This window comes from Nyctereutes procyonoides, unplaced genomic scaffold, assembly GCF_905146905.1.
Source record: "Nyctereutes procyonoides isolate TBG_1078 unplaced genomic scaffold, NYPRO_anot_genome, whole genome shotgun sequence".
Lineage (NCBI taxonomy): Eukaryota > Metazoa > Chordata > Mammalia > Carnivora > Canidae > Nyctereutes > Nyctereutes procyonoides.
Genome location: NW_026575139.1, coordinates 9,121,384 through 9,139,307, shown reverse-complemented (window position 1 = coordinate 9,139,307; position 17,924 = coordinate 9,121,384). Strand labels below are relative to the sequence as shown.

Here is a 17,924-nt window from a genome sequence, read left to right as displayed (position 1 = left end):
CACAGTGATTGGGGCAAAGGCAACCCTTCCTCCGAGCCTCGCAGGGCACCCGGACAGTGTAGATGCCTCATACAGAATAAGACAGCAGGTGCACAGTGATGGCTGGGACCTCCCCCCTGCCCCTGCCCCTGCCACTCGCCTCCTGGGGTTGGAGACAGAGACTCAAGACATGAAGGGCTGAAGGAGTCACACGTCACACTGGAGCTTGGGATGGGTCACTCTTTAATGGCATCTGGAAGGGAGCTGACCCACAAGGCAGTTACTTTTGGGTGGGGTTCACCACCTTTCCCATGAAGAGGGGACTCTTGGTGTCTCTCTCGACAATGATGATGAGGAAAGGCCTGTTGAAGTCGATACTGGGCGGCATGGACATGGGGATGGCTTCCAGAAAGGTGGCTCCCGCAGCTTCAGTCCCTTTCTCGTCGATGGTCAGCACGGCCTTGTGCAGCCCCTGTGGGGATGGAGCACAGTAGCCTGATCTGAGTGGGGTGCTCCCCTTCCCTGGCCTGGAAGCAGGGCCCAGGGAGGGGCTCACTCAGGCCTCTCTCCCTCCTCGCAGGTCCTTCCCCATCCACGGCCTCCCTCCCTGCAGGCACACAGGCCTTCACCACCTTCCCAGGCCTCTCCTGACTCCTCCGGCCGACCCTCACTCTCCTTCCTCACCAGCCTCCACCGCCTCCCTGGGAAGCAGCCCACAGCCTCAGCAGGGAGACTTCCCTGCCCTTCGTCCCCATGGCTCCTGTCTCGGTTCCAGTTTCAGATGTCTAGTGTCCTGGGGCCCAGGACTCGGAGGGGGACCTTCCCTGTGCCTGGTCCACACCAGCACTCAGATCCCAGCCGGCCATTGAGCTGTGGTTGTGTCTTTGGTCACCTGCAACTTTCCTGAATAAATGGCCTCCCTAGGTGAAATCCCTCGTTAACTCAGACTCAATGGTTGGCCAATAGCTCCTGGTGTCACTGACACAGGGGACAAAAGTCCTTTGAAATCCCTGAGCCCAAGCCTGTCTTTGTAAATACGGGTCCATGGAGGCTCAAAGGAGGGAAGGCCCTGGCCAAACATGACACAGAGGGTCAGTGACACAAGCACAGAGGAAATCCCCAAAATGCCAGAAGCTCTTGAGGCCACCTCCTCCAGGGTCACCTGCCCACACTCCTGTTTGAGTGGCTCCAACGGCCTCCTGGGGGACCTCAGTCTGCAGGTGTGCTTGTGTCCCTCTGTCCCTTCCCCCAGACCCCCTATGAGCTGTGTCCTTGGACACCTGGCGACAACTCACCTTGGACAGCATCAAGGACCCTTCCTCAGTGATCCCAGAGAGGTCAGCCTCAGTGCTGAAGACCTTGGTGATGCCCATTTTGCTCAGGACGTTTTTCAGATCGTAGGTTCCAGAGATGGACAGTTTGGGCAAGCGCAAACTGGCAGACCTGTCAGGACGGTTGGGAAGCAAAGGGGTTTCACACGTTGAGTGCTTCATTTCTGGCTCTTTCTCCCGCTCAGCGGCCCCTCTCCCTGTCCACACGAGGACTGGGGTGTGTGTGGGTTTATCCTATTTCTAGCTTCTCCAGCCCCTGGGGCCAGAGAAGCACAGGGGTGGGCTTGTCCTGTAAAGTCTCAGGCGCTGTGTCCTGCCTCCTCTGAGCAGCCCTCCAGGCACTCACTCCCCTGGGGAGCCCTGAGCACACTGCCCTGCAGGGTCAGGTGCCCCCAGACCAGGACTTCTCCGGGGGGAATGTCGGTGTGGTACAGGGTTCAGGGGACATTTGCTCAGTGAGGCATGTGTGAGTGCAGGGGCTGAAAGCTCAGCTGCCCCCTCCCGGGGGGACAATGTGTGGTCCCCAGAAGGGTCTTCCAGAGTGAGGAGGAGGCTTGACGTGACCGGATCTGGGTTGTGCCCCACCTGGTTCTCCTTCCTCAACCTTGGTGCAGGGAGCACAGGGCTGAGGGGCAGGGCTGGGGGTAGGAGAGGTCTTCAAATGCTATTTCAAGGGTAAACTTATGCTCCTTGTATTTTCACATTCACTGGTGTGTGTGCGTGTGTATTGTGCGTCCTTCCGGATAGTAACTGTGTTCATTCTACTTGCAATGTCTTTGATTCCTTTTCTGTGATCATCCACCTCATGCATACGTGCAAGTGCATTGTGGGGCACACACGATAGAGCATTCCCGGGGTTTGGGCGCCGCACGGCTACGAGCTGTGCACTAGTCCGGTCTGCAGGCTCTTGTGTTGCTTCACTCCGGGGACCTCATCAAACCGCCCCGGTCTAGTGACAGAGGAACCCAGACCTTGCTCGAGGCGCCCCCGAACGTACACTGGGCCGCTGCTCTTCCAGCCGGGTCCCAGCGGGCCCTCCCCGTCTAGCCCTGGGCTCTCCGTCCTCTAACTCCACAGCCACGCTCCCCTTCCCCAAAGCCCATGTCCCCTTTCTCGGTTCCCCGGGTGCTGGTCCTGGGACAGGGGAGGGGCAGTGCCCACTGGTGGGGCAGAGAGTCCCCCAGGAACAGGCCTGGAGCCCTGTGCCGCATGAGGGACCCGGGCCCGTGTCTGGAGCACAGGGTCGGCACAGTGGTGCGGCCCCCGGGTGTGGGTCCAGCCTCCCCCCCACCCCGGCCGGGCCTGCCGTGGCTGCTCCCGGGTCGTCCTCCAGTTTGAGGATCACCTGGCGTGTCTCTTTTCCAGGAACTTGGCCAGGACCTCCTTGGTCAGCTTGCTCTCCAGCTGCTGCATTTTGCCTTCATCGGGCAGGATGAAGAAGGCGGTGGCGTTGCCCACGTACTCCATGAGCAGCACCCAGCTGGAGAGCGTGGCACAGTGCTGGATGTCGAACATGCCCAGGCGGCTCATCATGGGCACCTTGACCGTGGTGTGCTCATCCACATGGAAGTCCTCCTCCGTGGTATGCTCCACCTCGAAAGGCTTCTCCCATTTGCCTGCAGAGAAGGGAGGGTGGGCATCAGCCGGAGGAGGGAGGAGGGTTGGATACGATGGTGGGATTAAGAAAAAATAAGTGGGAAATATCAGAAAGGGAGACAGAACATGAGAGACTCCTAACTCTGGGAAACGAACTGGGGGTGGTGGAAGGGGAGGTGGGCGGGGGGTGGGGGTGACTGGGTGACGGGCACTGAGGGGGGTCACTTGATGGGATGAGCACTGGGTGTTCTGTATGTTGGCAAGTTGAACACCAATAAAAAATAAATTTAAATAAAAAGAAAAGAAGAAGAAGCCCTGAGCCTCCTGCCGAGATCCTTCTCTTTGAACCTGTTTGTAAAGCAGGTTCTGTAAAACCGGGGCTACGATGAATGGTCTGCTGAAGGACTTTTGTGAGAATAGTGCAAGACCAGAGTAGGATCCAGAATGCCTACACTATAGAGGCTAAGGGATGCCCATCTGGATGTGCGGAGCAAGCATTTTTATTTGTATTTTGTGCTCACTAATTTGAGGGCGACTTGGGAGATTCTAAGTGAAAATTATTGGCCTCAGTTCTATTGACCCTGACCACCTCCCCGTCCGAGTCCCCTGTCCCTTGTTTGTGGGAGGTTCTTGTCATTCAGGGAATCCCTCTCGCCCCCACTCCAAGGCTTTCCCTGGACCACCGTTCAGGACTCAGGTGCCTGGGCAGCTGCCCCCGACCCCCACGCCAAGAGAACCCCCTGTCTGGGCAAGTCAGAGTGGGAGGGTGCCCCGGGGACCCCTGCGCCCAACTCTCCCATTGGACAGAGATGGACACTGAGGCTGGAGAGGGGCCAGACCCTCCAGAAGCCCCCCCAGCAGAGCCAAGAGACCTGCACACCCTGGCCCCGGGCTCTCCATCATCCTGTTGCCTCCAGAGTGAGGAGCCCGCACAGTGAAGGAGGCTGCCCTGGCCTTGCTCTTCCCTTCCCCGCCCCAGCCCCTGTTCCTCTACCTCAGAGTGCCCTCTGGGTCTCCCAGGCCCCCCACATGGCCATCCCTCAGGGAGGAGGCCAGGCTAGGTTTCAAGGTCAGCTGAGCACCTGCTGTGTGAGCGTGAGATCCCGTGTTCCTTGTAAGGTGTTCAGTCCCCACAGAAACCTGACAACAAGGGTACTATCATGCCCTTATTGCAGAGAGGAAGCTGGAACCTCAAAGTGGTGCAATGACTTGCCCACAGTCACGCAGCTAATAATCGGTAGAGAAAGGATTGGAACCAAAGCTGTCCCTCCTTCCACTGCATTGAGTTTGTCAGAGACATGATCTAAGCAACCTCATTCCCTCCCACATTCTGCTAAAGCTGCCTATTTTACCTCCCTCCTTGGTTGGGATTGACAATGCACAGTAGGACATTAAAGGCTCTGAAGAGTCCTGCAGAGGCGATGACAATTTGGGATGCCTGAGTGACTCAGTCAAGTATCTGTCTTCACTGAGGTCGTGATCTCAGGATCCTGGGATCAAGCCCTACATCGGGCTGCCTGCTCTTAGGGGAGTCTGCTTCTCCCTCTCCCTCCGCCTGCCACTCCTCTTGCTTGGGTCTCTTTCCTTCTCTCTCTCTGTCAGATAAATAAATAAAATCTTTTTTTTTTTTAAATGATGATTTGACTTTCCAACCCATCATCACCTGACCTTAGGTGATCATGGAAAGTATGACGTGGCTGTGTGTGGGAAACTGAATAACACATTCAGAGACACACTGTCCTACTCTTCCTGCACTACCATGGAAAGTTTCACAACTGGGTGTTTGAGAATATTTTTGGATGTTTTTGTGGGAAATAGCTCAGGCCGGTGTTGCAACCTTACCTTTAAAGAAAATGTAATTCACCAGAGCGAAAACTGCGTCTTCGTCAAGATCTTTGACCAAATCCACAATTTTTCCTTGGGTTCCCTTCTCCACATAATTGTTGATCTGTTTCTTGGCCTCTTCAGTGTGTCTGAAGTTGATGGAGAAGGCTTCTGAGTGGTACAGGTTCTTGACATCCTCTAAAAACTTATTCCGTAGCTTTATGGTGTCGTTGATGAACAGACCGCTGCCGGTGGTCAGCTGCAGCTGGCTGTCTGGCTGGTTGAGGATGCTGAGGAGTTGATGGAAGGCTTGGTGGACTTCCCTCTCTGATCTCTCAGTGAGGTTGAAACCGAGGCCTTGCATGATCTGGGTGTGGGTGTCCCCCTTGGTGCCCAGAGAGAGCATCGCAAAGGCTGTAGCGATGCTCACGGGGGAGAAGAAGATGTTGGTGGTATTGGACTCTTGGGCCACCTGGTGGTACAAGCTGAAGGCAAAGTCAGCCAGGTTGGGGGCAATCTTGTGGCAGGCTGGCTGGTGCTCAGGATCATGGTGGGGTGCATCCGTCTCCTGGACAGCATCTCCCTGGAGACCCTCAGCCAGGGATCGGGGTACCAGGCAGCACAGGCCTGCCAGCAGGAGGAGGCCCCAGGTGATGGAGGATGGCATTGTCCTGCAAGAGAGAGAGAGAGAGAGAAGGGGCACCACGCCCAGGTCAGGCCACACGGTGAGTCCCCCAGCCGCTGACTGTCACTATGTAGAACACAGAGTTTGCTGAACCTCTACTGCGCCCCGGCCAAGCACTTTCCTACGTCCTCATCACAGAACAGAACAGTAGCAAGGCCCTTGCAGGGCTCGCCACATGCCGACCCCCATTCTAGGCACTGCGCCGTCTCATCTCGTTGCCCTCTTGTAATGACCTATGACCTGGGACAGTTGTCCATTCACTGATGAGGAGACCGAAGGCCAGAGAGGTTTAAGCCACCTGCCCAAGGCCACAGAGCAGGAAAGTAGCAGGAGGAGAATCACAGACCCGGGCCATCTGGGTGGTGGGAGTTCACACTCTTGACGGCCATACAACCACCTGCAGTGGCCCTTGCCCTGTGCGCAAGCACCATGCCCCTGTTTTACATAAGGGAAAACTGAGGCACAATGAATATAAGAGACTGGTGCACGACTACCCAGGAATCAGACCAGATCAGGCTCAGGTAAGATTGGATATGGAAAGGGGACACTTCTACTGACTCCTCCTATTGAATGGACATGAGGCTGCAGCCCAGAGAGGGTAAGACCTGCCCAGGGACACACAGCCAGAGCACACGGAGCTGCAGGATTGTCCCCACTCACCACTCGTGGTGAGACTTAGCCCTCAGCAGTTTCATCCGCACGGAAAGACATCCCCACATGCATCTGTGGCCTCAGCCACACGAATGGGCTGCAGACCCTGCAGTCAGCTTACCGGCTCATTCTTGTCACTACCTCTGTCCCAGTTCTGGGGCTGGCAGTGGTGTGGGCAGCAGAGATAATTGATTCCTCTAGTATATTGGGGGTTGTGTGATTGTGTGTAGGGGGCGCGGTGTGGAAGTCGAAAAACATCTCTTTTCTTCAGAAAGTCCTGCGTTCTGATGTGGCCTCTGTCACTAGCAGCCACGCGACCCCGGACAAGCTACTTGGTCTCCCTGGTTCTCATTTTCCCTCACATAGAAAGTGAGGGTATGGGGAGAATTTCATGAAATAGGTCCATATGCCAGACCTTACGCTGATGGGCTCTAGGGGCTGGTGGGGGTTGCAAAGCAGAAGCCCGCGGTGGGCAGGCAGGGGAGGAACGTGTGTCCCATGGTTCGGGGTGGGAGGGACGCAAGAGGGAGCAGCAGGGCTGGTGGCTGAACCAGCTAGAGCAGGCCGGTCATAGTCCGTGTCACCCACAGCACCACAGAGCCCGCCCTGGCGCTCAGAGCTCCCTCTACTCCAGGGGTGCGCCCGCCAGGGGCCACCAGTCGGCACCCCCTAGGTACAACCTGCTCCCCTGCACAGATGGAGAAACTGAGACCCGAGCACTGGAGAGTGAGCCCGCAGCCACGTGGTGAGCTGTTTCTCACGTAGCTAAACTCGTTGTTTTAGTAAAACACAAGGACAAAGGAATCCTTGCCTTTGGAATTGGAAAACCCGAGGGGAAGAAGCCAGAAATAAGAAAGTCTATCCTTGCAGACTTTTAAAAGTTTCTTCTGAATAAGACAACAAGATGAAGCACAAAACTGGTCTGTCTTTGCCACCCTGGCCTTCGTGCCTCTAAACGATCCAAACATGACACACCACACGTTGCGTAATACATGTTTATCTTTTTCTGAAACTAGCCAGTGGGTTCAGAGCGGTCAGTGTTCACACTGGCTCTTTATGTTCCCATGTCCCTAGGCCTCTCCTCGCTTCCCTGCCGGGTTTGGCACTGGCCTCTGTGGTTTGCAGAAACCCCTCAACTTTGCAGGGCTCAGAGATCATGAGGCCAAGATTTGGGTCTCTGCAAATGGCCCTCTGGTGGGGCCACCTTGGCCGTGGGCAAGCATCTTCTTGTCCAGGGACCTGGTCCCCCAGCTGTGGAAGTCGAGGTAGGGGAGGACCCCAGTGAATTTCTCCTGCACTAATGTTGGATTCTCAATTAGAAGGTATCTGGGTTTAATGGAGCAAGATAGATGGAGACTTCCTCTTGGGGGTTGGGCGGTGGGGTGAGGTGCCCCCCGTCTCTGAGGGCTGCTGGCCTGGCTGAGCTGGGGAGGGGCCGCATCCATCTCGGTGGATGTTAACGTCCTTCTTTTTACAGTAAAAAGTCTGAAGCCCGGGGAGGGTGAGGGCCTTGTCAAGGCCACACAGCAAATCGGTGACAAAGTGGGGAGCAACTCTTGGCTTTCCTGCCACTTGAACTGCAAGCGTTCCAGAGACAGGCAAGTCCTCTGGTCCCAGACTCTGTGAATGTCAGAACTGGGCCCCGAGGGACCCTCACATTGGGCTTGAGCCCCCGCTGGCTTCCTCTGGCCTCACAATTATTCTGTACAACTTCAGGTCTCCCATGCCCTTCTATCACAGGCAGCACCGCACCCTGCACCCCCTGAAGCCTAATGCTCTGGAAGGCCGCGGGAATTGATAAAGTAGACAAGGAAACACCCAGAGGTGTACAGACCAAGGGTTAAGCCCAAAGGGTGAAGGTGTCATGGTGACATTGCTAGGGTCCAGGGCAGGTGGGAGGAGCGCAGGAGGCAAGCCATCCCTTTACCTAGTCTAATTCTATTTCCACCTGTGAGCATAAAATGAAGGATCCGGAGTGAGCCAGCAGGGTCCGGGAAGGCCACAGGGGCGTCAACGCCCTGCTAAAACCTGGCACTGAATAAGCCCCGGCGTGACCCAGCCCTGCTGTGGATGGGCAAGTAGCCCTGGGCGAGTGACTTCACTCCCTGGAGCCTTGGCTTCCCGACTGCAGAGGAAAAACCCCTCACAGGGCAGATGTGAGGGACGAGCAAGGCCATGGGTGGGCGGGCCCCTGCCAGGTGTGGAAGCTCTCTCCCTACCTGTGCACAGGTGGGGTTCGTGGGTAGAAATTGGCAGATCTCTTCCTGGCCAGTCGCCACATTGCAAGGACCAGAGAGGCAGCCCCTGCTCAGCCACAAACGGCCTCTTGAGTCTGGGGAATTAGAATTCGATTCTCCGAGTGTGTATTTATTGCCTCTTCGCTGCGAACCCCGTGCTGAGCCAACACCAGTGTCACTGTCACGGTTGTCACACCCTGTAAACACCAGGTGTTTTGCGTGTCCCGCCTCATCTAATGTCCCCTCAATGCTTACCCTGTGGAGTGGGACTGGCCATCAGCCCCATTTTATAAATGGAGAAATGGAAGCCGCCAGAAGTTGAGCAACTTACTGAAAACCACCCACCTGGTTGCTTACGGGTCTGGGATTTAATCCCAGGCATTTTGATTCCAGAGCTTGGCATTTACAAAGGTGAAGCCTGAGACCGCGAAATAGAAAACGCTCGAAAGTGGTCAGGCTAAATGCAGAGGGCAGCATCCCGGGTGGGCTCAAGCCAGCAGCTCTGGGGCCCGAACGCCTGAGTACAATTCCATAGCAGCATGTGACCTTGGACAGGTTAATTGACCTCTCTGAACCTCTGTCTCCTGGAGATGACAAGGGTGCGCTTCCTCACAGAGCTATTGTGCAAATCAAATATGTACAAAGTTCCGAGAAATGTTTGACCACAGTCAGCTGTCAGGGAGGCTTAGCTGTTATCGATGGTTACGCATCTTTCGGAGCGCCACGTGGGAGTTTGGAGGCCTTGGCTTGGATCATCTTTGTAGCCCCCATCTCCAAGAACGGATGACAGAAAAAACTGTGTCCTTCCCAGAGATCAAGGCTGGGGGCGGGGGTGGGGTGAGGGAAAAGAGGGCAAGGGTTGCCTACAGTTTGTCCAAGGGGACAGAGAGGTTGAGCCGTGGTTCAGGGTCACCCAGCATCAGAAGCCTCAAGGCCAGCCTGGCTCGGTTTCTCCCATTCCCCAGCTGGCTCCTAAGACCCCAGAGAATTATGTTGGCAGGAGGAAGAGGTTTGGGAGCATGAGTTCTGGAGCTAGATGACCCCAGTTGGGATCCTGGCCAGTGTGTACTTTGGGGCAAGTTAGGAGCGTCTCTTTCTGATTTCTTTAATCTGTAAAATGGGAACACCCTAGGCAACCCCCTCAGAAGGTGGGTACGAGGCTTCAGTGCTGACCGCACCTGAGGAGCTCAGCAGCCCGCTGGCTACAGCGAGGCCTCAGGAGCACAGCTGAAAGCCCCAAGGATGGGGCCCCCCTCTAGGGTTTCCCCTCTTCCACCGTGCATGGGGGTCTCAGAGACCCACTGAGCACAGGCTGGGGCCAGCATGGTTCTGTTCTGGGAGCATCTGCAGAAGACGGAGGCCCAATGAGTGGCTGGAACTCTGGGCTCTGGTGCCACCTGGCTTCCCCACAAGGTCCCTATGGGAGCCTGGGCTCCCCACTGTCCCTCTCCGGGCCTTATCTTTCTCATCCGTAGAAGGGGAAAAAGATACGCACCTGAGCACGGGGAAGGTGGCAAGGCCAGCAGGTGACCACCCACTGGGGAAGGACACAGGAGCTGTGCCAATAGAGGCCTGCTCCCTCCTGGGGTCCCCACCTCCACACTGCACCCAGATGGCTGGTGCATCCACCAGGAGGTACTGGGGAGGCCCTGCAGGGACCTCCAGGGCTGCTGTTGCCATGACGACAGGGGGTCCAGCCTCTTCCTGTCCCCTCCCCTGTTCCATCCTCCCTGCCTCTCTGGGGGCTCTCCCCAGGGGAAGGCATACTTACAGTTTACTGTCCCAGGCCGGGGCCGGTGACCAAGGCTAAGGAGACAGAGCCCGGTTCAGGTTCGTATTTAAGCTGTGGACCCGCAGGGACGACGGGGGTGGTTGCTGGTGAATATTAACCAAAGTCACCCCGGTTATCGGAGGAGCAAACAGGGACTAAGTCCATAGGCCAGCGCCGAGCTGCCCACCCGCCTGCCCGTCTGCGCCCGGCCCTCTGTCCAGCTCACCAAAGGGATCATTGTGCCCAGCTCATAAACCGCGGCGTCCTGCACCCGCAGACGGGTGGCATGACTCACACACTCTCTGCGACAGCAGCCTGCCCTCCCCCTGGGGGGCTCTCAGTGGCTGCTCCAGCAAAGGCTACCCCTTGCTGAGCGCCCCCTGAGACCCCGGGAGGGGGCGGGGAACTAAAGCTCCTTTGGCAGGCAGGGAAACCCAGGATGCTCATTCATAGTCACCAAGCTGGCCCCAGATTCAGACTCTCTCGATTTTCCAGAGGAGAAAACGGGCCACGGGCAGTGCTGACACAGCTCCTCTGGGCTGGCACATGGAGGCCGGGGGTCAGAGGGCAAATCTGTAAAGCAGGGCTGTGTGAGCTCAGGCGAGCTGCTTCACCTTTCTGAACCAGGAGGTGTTCTTGTCCGCATCGGAGGGGGTTGGAAGTCCCGCTCCCTGGCACGGTTGTCAGCGATGTACACCATGACCTCCCTGAAGTGCGGGGCGTGCAGTGGGCTCTTAATTTGGGCTGTTCAGCCCTGCTCTCTGGGCTTCTCTGGGCAGGACGGGGCTGCATTCCCGGCGAGCCTCAGCCTGTTACTGCTCCCAGCAGAGGCATGCGATCCGCATGTTGCTTGAACTTTCCTGGGAATGCGGCCCTGTTCTGGGGCTACTGCAGGTACCCCCCCCACCCCGGCACTGGTGGTGGGGGAGGTGGTGGTACAGGGTTGAGATTGATGGCGATCTCTTTAAAAACGCCCTCTCTGTGCACCCTGGCACCTGCCTGGCGCATGGTAGGCCCTCTATAGATACTTAGTGGGGTGGCCGAGTGCTTTTTTTCATCCCTCCTCTCATTCCCCTGGTCCCAAATATGGGACCGTGCCAGGGGAACGATCTGCAGCTTCTTCGGACACGTAGGCTCAGACCTGAGAACCCAGCTCCCCTCTTCACTGACTGTGAGATCTCAGACAAGAGGTTTCAGAACCCCGTGCCTCAGTTTCCCCACCTCTAAAACGAGGATCGCAATGGTGCTCCCCTCGTCAGGCTGCTGTGAAGATTCAATGCTGAAGTCCCAGGTTAGCTCAGAGCCTGGGAGCTCAGTGCAGGGAGCCCTTTACGGTGTTGCCCTACCTGTGCCAGCGGGTCCCCCTGGTGTCACTGGGGGAGGGGGCATTCCAGGAATTTCCCCCAGGCTTCTCCCATTCTGTGCTCTCAGTGACCCTGCGAGGGGAGTACATGCGGCCCACCGCCATGCAGGAGCAGGGACGAGCTCAGAGCGGGGAGGACCCCCCCCACTCCCATCCTGACCGCCCTAGTTCCACAATCTGGCTCTTTCCCCTCAGTTGGCTGAATGGGCTTCTCCTCACGGGGGCTCTATGTCTCAGCAGCTCAGAGAGCTTGGCTGTGATGGGGGTGAGGCCTGGCCTCTGTACCTCCTGGCCATTTCTTCCTCTCCCCATGCCTCAGTGTTTCCATCTGTACAATGGCCTCCCTCCGAACCCAGCTGCCCCTCCCACCTCCTGCAGTGGATAGGCAATGCCAAGTGGCCCACCTTCCACGCTGTTGCCAAGCTTGGCTCCCTCAGCCCGGTGGCTCAGGGCTGGTGGGAGGGCAGTGCCCTATGCCCCTCTACCTCCAATCCTTGTGCTGCGGTGGCCTCCACACCTCCTACGGCAGCCTCGCCTCCTCCTCCTCCTCTCCTCCTCCTCCTCTTCCTCTGGGACTCTGTGTGCACCCTGAGCAGTGCAAGGTCTCTGCCAGCCTTGGAGGAAGGAGGCTCTGGGTGTCAGAGGCAGCAGGTCCGGGAGGGGCGGGGAACTGGAACAGGAAGCCGCCTTGCACAAAGCTGTGGGTAGCCAGGCGGGTGCCAGCCGGCCCTTCCTGGTCCAGGCAGTCCTGCCTGTCATCTGCTATTCTAGTTGTGTCCACCCTGACGAGTCACCCAGCTCCTCTGAGCTTCTGTAAGAGGGAGGGTCACATTGGGCTCACAGGGCTAGTGCAGGTAACAGGTGTCACCTTCCTCGCCTAGGGCCTGGCACCAGCATTTGGCAGCTTTCCAAGTCCGGGCATGGAGGGAAGGACTGAGCCACCTGAGAAATGCCCCATGGGAGCCCCATGGAAGCTGGGAAGAGTCTGTGAAGGGAGATGTGTGTCACAGACTTTGGCTGGGTACAGAAGGGATGCAAGACATCCCAGGAGGGACTGGGACATTTGGAAGGGAGAGCGTGAAGGGTCCCGGGCCCTGTCCCATCTGAGTTGGGCTTCTATGCTCAGCCCTTATCTCCCCATCCTTGAGGTCCGTGGTCCCCACTCCCCTGGGATTTCCTGCTAAGGAGAGCTCCTCTGGACCCCATATGCAGGAACAAGGGGTGGGATGATCTGGGAAACCGAGAAAACACAGGATCCTGGTTGGGGGTCAGGGAGGGCACCCAGTGACCATTCTTAAGGACAGTGTTCCATGAACCAAAAGCTATGGGGGGGTGGAAAGTTTCGTCCTCTTGGTTACTTCTGGAGTCATTGATTGTAGCCTCTGGGCTGATTCCCTGGGAGCAAATGCATCATAGGAAGATCCCATAGGCTGGTTTAAAGAAGAAACTTCTGGGGATACCTTACTCTTCCTTGGGCCCCACCTAGGGGTGGGAGTGGGATGGAGAGAAGTCTGAGAGCTGAGCTGTGGGGTCTGTCATGGTGAAATACTATACCATGTATAGGGGGGAGGTTGTGAGAGGGGCCCTGGGCTGAGTGGATCAGGCTGATCAGAAGAGTGGAGATGCACTTTAGGGGCCTTGCAGCCACTGGCACAGCTCCCTGGAGAGCGTGGGAACCAGCCTGTCTACACTGCCCCATGCCCCTGCACAAAGGCACCAGCCTCTCAGACATGCTCCCACTCTCGGGTCCCCCCGTACTCACTATGGGGTCGCTCCCCCCTCCAGACACGGGCTTCCTTCTTTGGTGTGGGGCTGTGGTTAAGGCATGAGCTCAGAAGCTGAACATCTGGTTCAAGCCTGAACTGCACTCCCAGCCTTTGTGAGAGCCTCACCACCTACCCTCCTGGTGCCTCAGCTCCCTCATCCGTAATATGCAAGATAAGATCTGTCACTTGTACCAGGACTGTGAAGAGTCCCTGAGATGATTTCATGTCAGACTCAGGGCAGCCTCGGCCCACGTGGGCCCTAAATCCATGCCAACCACCATGGGATCTTCATGGATGTGTTCTGGGCCTGGAAGCCTGTTCAGTTGGGTCCCCGGGTCCAAGCAGGAGAAACATGTGGGGAACGACGTTCTTTGCCCTGGCACACCTCTTCACATCCACACTTCCACTGATCCCAGAAGGCCCCGATCCCCTCTCCTGGGTGCTATGTTCATCCTGCCTCCTGGAGGCATGGAGTCAGGAGCAGAGGGCCAAGTCGGGTGTGGGGTGGTTGGAGCCCGGTGGACTTGGTTGCTGATCTCAGAGCCTTGGTTTGCTCATCTGTGAAATGGGGATAGGAGTCTTTTTCTCATATAGTTGCTGTGAGGCACAAAGGAGGGGATGCTTGTGGGGTCTTCTACCCCAGGCCTGCTCCAAGAGTGAAACTTGTCTTGTCAGAGCCTGTTCACGTTAGGAGGGTTAGTTGGATGCTCCCACCTTTCCCTCCCAGGACGCGGATTAAGTTTGCACCATGAGTTTGCCTCCCATTGGCATCTTGCAAATCGTCCAACTTACAACACCCTACCGGACCCTCTTCCCTTCTGTATTTGGCCCAGTCTGAGCTCACTTCCTCTGTGTGGTTCGGGTCTTAGTTTTTCTGGAAACGTTTGGCTTACTCATGGTTTCCTGTTTTCACTTTTCATCTCAACTCAGAGGAAAAGAAGGCAGATCTATGCCTTTTAAGTGACAGTAGAGTTAATAGAAGGAATGAAGAACAAATCTATAACTTTATCTTCTACATGTTAAAATTAATAAATCCAAGATCTATATCATAACTAACCTCTTCTACACTTGGTTTTAACTTTACTCTCTTGAATGTATGGACCATTATGGTCATTATGACCTTTCAGTATTTAGGAGACTCATTTTGTCCTATTTAACTATGGTAGTATTTCCTTTAGGATGGTCCAATCACCACATTTTGGCCGATGGGAGCCTCTAGAAGGTATCTCCTTTCTCCTTTTAGTGACCCTTGCCAACCTTCAGAAAGCATGCACTTGTATTCAAGTGATGACCCCATGTCCCAGACCCTTCCTCATCTTCTCTTGTCCCTGGACATGCCAGAAACCCTCTCTGGGAGAGGAACAGCACTCACCCCTGCATGGGGCCAAGGGGGACCCCAAAGGACTTTGGGACTTGTTTTCCAGAGATATGAGCCCTGCGTGGGTGGCTTAGATAAGGAGGGCATTAGGGGTCTTTGAACTTGCCCAACTTCGACCTTGGGCTGAAATGGTTCGATTCACCTGGTCTTCTTTCCTGTTGACTTTAAGCATTTCTGTTTGCTCAGTTTTAACAAGCCTTTTGCGGCTCTCATTTGGTGATACAAATCCCCAAACTGACTCCAGCATGTGGCCTGTCACCACGTGCATCATGGCTGGGAGTTCTCAAACGCTTACTGTCTGCTGGGCTCTGTTTTAATCCAGTAGCATTAATTTCCCCTTAGTACAGATATGGAAACTGAGACTCAGAGAGTTACCCTGATGCTGACAATATGGAAATCTGCCTCCTTCTCCCTCCCTCATCCCTCCTTTAATTCCTCTAGCTGTAATCATCTTATGGGGTCATCTTCCTTAATTCTCCCCATCTATTAATGTCTATATCAGTGGGTCATTCACTCCCTAAATGTCCTATACTGGTCACCCACTGGCTCAAAGTTTGCAAAGGTGAAAGGTGTGCTTCCCCCTGCCCGGAAACTGGCATCCTAGTAGGGGCTGAGTCTGGGGACCACAGATCCCCTTTCGTATGTCCCTGTGAGGGAGGATAAGACAGAGGGATGGGGAGGAGGGGTGGGTTTAGGAGATAAGCAGGAGGTGGGAGCCACACATGAGGGGTGACATGGGGGGATAGTGCCAGGAGGGCACTGGAGCTGACCCCAGGGCCTCTGGCAGCTGTGTTGGAATCCACATCTCCAAGCTTTCTCTTCAGTGCCTCTTTCTGGCACTGCTCCACCACCCTAGACATAGTCTCAACCCCTGGTGACAGGAAGGAATAAAGACTCCAAGGGCAGGCCCCCAGCCAGCTGGTGGGACCCTGGGGCATGGGCTTCATGGGGCTTTGTGGCAGCTCTCCTACCTGCCTCTCTCTCTACCCCATTTCAGCCCTGGGGCTCAGTCCCCCCATCACCTGCCCCAGCAGCCCTTCCCCTTGCCGGGTACTAGTCAGGCAGCTGATAACCAGCTTCTGCAGGCACCTGGCTTCTCCTGAAGTCCTCTCCAGTGGGGGCTGTTTATTCTCCAGCATCCCTAATTCTGGCTGCCATGAGAAAGTCCAATTCTCCTGACTCACAGCTGTCTCCAAACCTCTCTTCCTCTGGCAATCAGGTAGCCAGGGCGGGCCCACCTTCCTCCAGCCCCATCCTTAATATCGCAGGCCCACGGATCACATCCTACACCACAGGAGAAGGGCAACAGGGGCTTCTGTATCACTCAACATCTTACTGTCTGGTGACCTTCTCTTACACTTCTCTCCACCCTCATATGATCCATGATCATCCCTTGGACCTTGCTGTCAGGTCTGAGGCTTCTGTGTCAACTCCTCATCTCCAGCCCCCCTCTTAGCTACACCCTCCTCGCCGATCCTCAGCCTTCATGGGCCTGCCGGTGTAGACACGCGGAGATGCTGAGGTGTGACCAGCATAAACCTCATGGAACATCTCGTCAGCCACTCTCCTGTCAATACCTCTGCAGTAGATAGAATAACATCTCCAGAGATGCTCACGTCCTAATCCCCAGGACCTATGAGTGTATCACCGCACCTGGTGATAGGGATGTTGCAGATGTGATTATAAGATGTAATGATGCAATAATCTTGAGAAAGGGAAATTATCCTGGATTTTCCAGGTGGGCCTAGTGTAATGATGAGTGTCCTGATAAGAGAGGTGCTAGAGGGTCAGGATCAGAGAATGGGATGTGACAACAGAAGCAGAGGTCGCATTGGCGTGAGGAAGGGGTTTATAAATTAAGGAAATTGAGATTTCACTCTCTACAGAACACTTTATTAGAACACAACCGTGCTGTTTGTTCACCAACCACAGCCACTTTTGTGCTGTGGGAGCAGAATCGAATAGTGTTGACACAACCTGTGGGGCCTGCAAAGCCGAAGATTAGACCTACATATTCTGGTCTTTCCAGAACAAATTGGCTGATCCCTGCCTGAGACCACAGCCCACACCAGCTCCACGGGTCCCTCACAGCCGTGCCTCGGAGGCTGTCAGCTTTTGTACAGGTTGCTCTGTCCCGGGAGGGAAGCAAGGTGGACTCAGTGTGTCCCTTCACATCCGGAGCCAGGACGAACTCACTGACGAGCCTTCCTGCCCCTCTACCCCTTGTCCTGGCCTTGCTGGGGGACGTCTCCTTCCTTGCTGCCTCCACAGCACACTCCATAACATTTATGGTGACAGCTGACAATCGTTAAGCACCTATAGCCTGCCAAGCACCATCCCAAGCATTTCAGAAGGATCATTTTGGCTCGCTCTCATGATAGACCTATGAGATGGGTATCTATGTTATCCCCATTTTACATGCAAGAAAATTGAGACTTATAGTGGTTAAGCCCTGGAGCCCTAGATCCAGGAGCTGGCGAGTGGTGGACGGGAGATCGGAACCAGGCTGTGTGAGTGCCGGACAAGGGCATGGCCCCTGGGGCTCGGTTATCTGACCGCACGCAGCCTGTTTTCCGACTCTGACTCTGTGCTGAGCACAAAGCAGGACCTCAAAGGCTGCTTGATGAACTGAGATAAAGTGAACAAAGAGGCAGAGATGCAGTGTTTCTTCTATCAGATGGTTAAGGTGTCTTGCCAGGGTGAGAGTATGAAAACCCATAGAAGGTTTCTTAACTCTAGGGAGCAAGCTGAGGGATGCTGGATGGGGGGAGGGCAGAGGGATGGGGCAATTGGGTGATGGGCATGAAGGAGGGCATGTGATGCAACGAGCCCTGGGTGTTGCATGCAACTGATGAATCACTGATTTCTGCCTCTGAAACTAGTATTACAGTATATGTTCCCTAAATCGAATTTAAATTAGGGGAAAGGAGAAAAAATGAGTGGGAAATATCAGAAAGGGAGACAGAACATGAGAGACTCCTAACTCTGGGAAACGAACAAAGGGGTGGTAGAAAGGGAGGTGGGCGGGGGGTGGGGGTGACTGGGTGATGGGCACTGAGGGGGGCACTTGATGGGATGAGCACTGGGTGTTATGTTATATGTTGGCAAATTGAACACCAATAAAAAATAAATTAAAAAAAGAATTTAAATTAAAAACAAAAAAGAATGCTATAAATGTGCATGGGGTATGCAGCTTCCTAGATTGAAAACCAGTGGTCTGTCTATCTGAGCTGGAAGCCATCCTATGGGGAGGCCTCCCCCCAGTCCCCACCACAGGGAGGCAGAGGGGACAGGGGCAGTGGGCTCACAGTCAGACCTAGAGGCCAAGCCTTCCCCCCCCCCA

At 55.5% G+C, this 17,924-nt stretch overlaps 1 protein-coding gene across 2 annotated transcripts; it reads right to left on the bottom strand.

Annotated features, from left to right (window-relative positions):
* Positions 1-205: 205 nt before the first annotated feature.
* On the bottom strand, positions 206-12,062 carry LOC129496262 (alpha-1-antitrypsin-like). 2 transcript variants are annotated; one of them, XM_055304333.1, is made up of 5 exons: positions 11,923-12,062; positions 4,749-5,401; positions 2,656-2,926; positions 1,275-1,422; positions 206-451 (listed from the first exon to the last, which is right to left on the bottom strand). In XM_055304333.1, exons 2-5 carry the CDS (start codon positions 5,395-5,397, stop codon positions 260-262), a joined length of 1,260 nt encoding a protein of 419 aa, XP_055160308.1. In that variant the 5' UTR covers positions 5,398-5,401; positions 11,923-12,062; the 3' UTR covers positions 206-259. The 2 variants fall into 2 exon arrangements, with proteins under 2 accessions (XP_055160308.1, XP_055160307.1); XM_055304332.1 differs by lacking the exon at positions 11,923-12,062 and adding an exon at positions 10,075-10,178.
* Positions 12,063-17,924: the final 5,862 nt, after the last annotated feature.

Coding starts and splice junctions, on each gene's coding strand:
- LOC129496262 (XM_055304333.1), bottom strand. CDS start 5,397: ATGCCATCCTCCATCACCTGGGGCCTCCTCCTGCTGGCAGGCCTGTGC. Junction 2,927..4,748: donor GAATTACATTTTCTTTAAAG/GTAAGGTTGCAA, acceptor CCTTCTCTGCAG/GCAAATGGGAGAAGCCTTTC. Junction 452..1,274: donor GGTCCTTGATGCTGTCCAAG/GTGAGTTGTCGC, acceptor CCATCCCCACAG/GGGCTGCACAAGGCCGTGCT.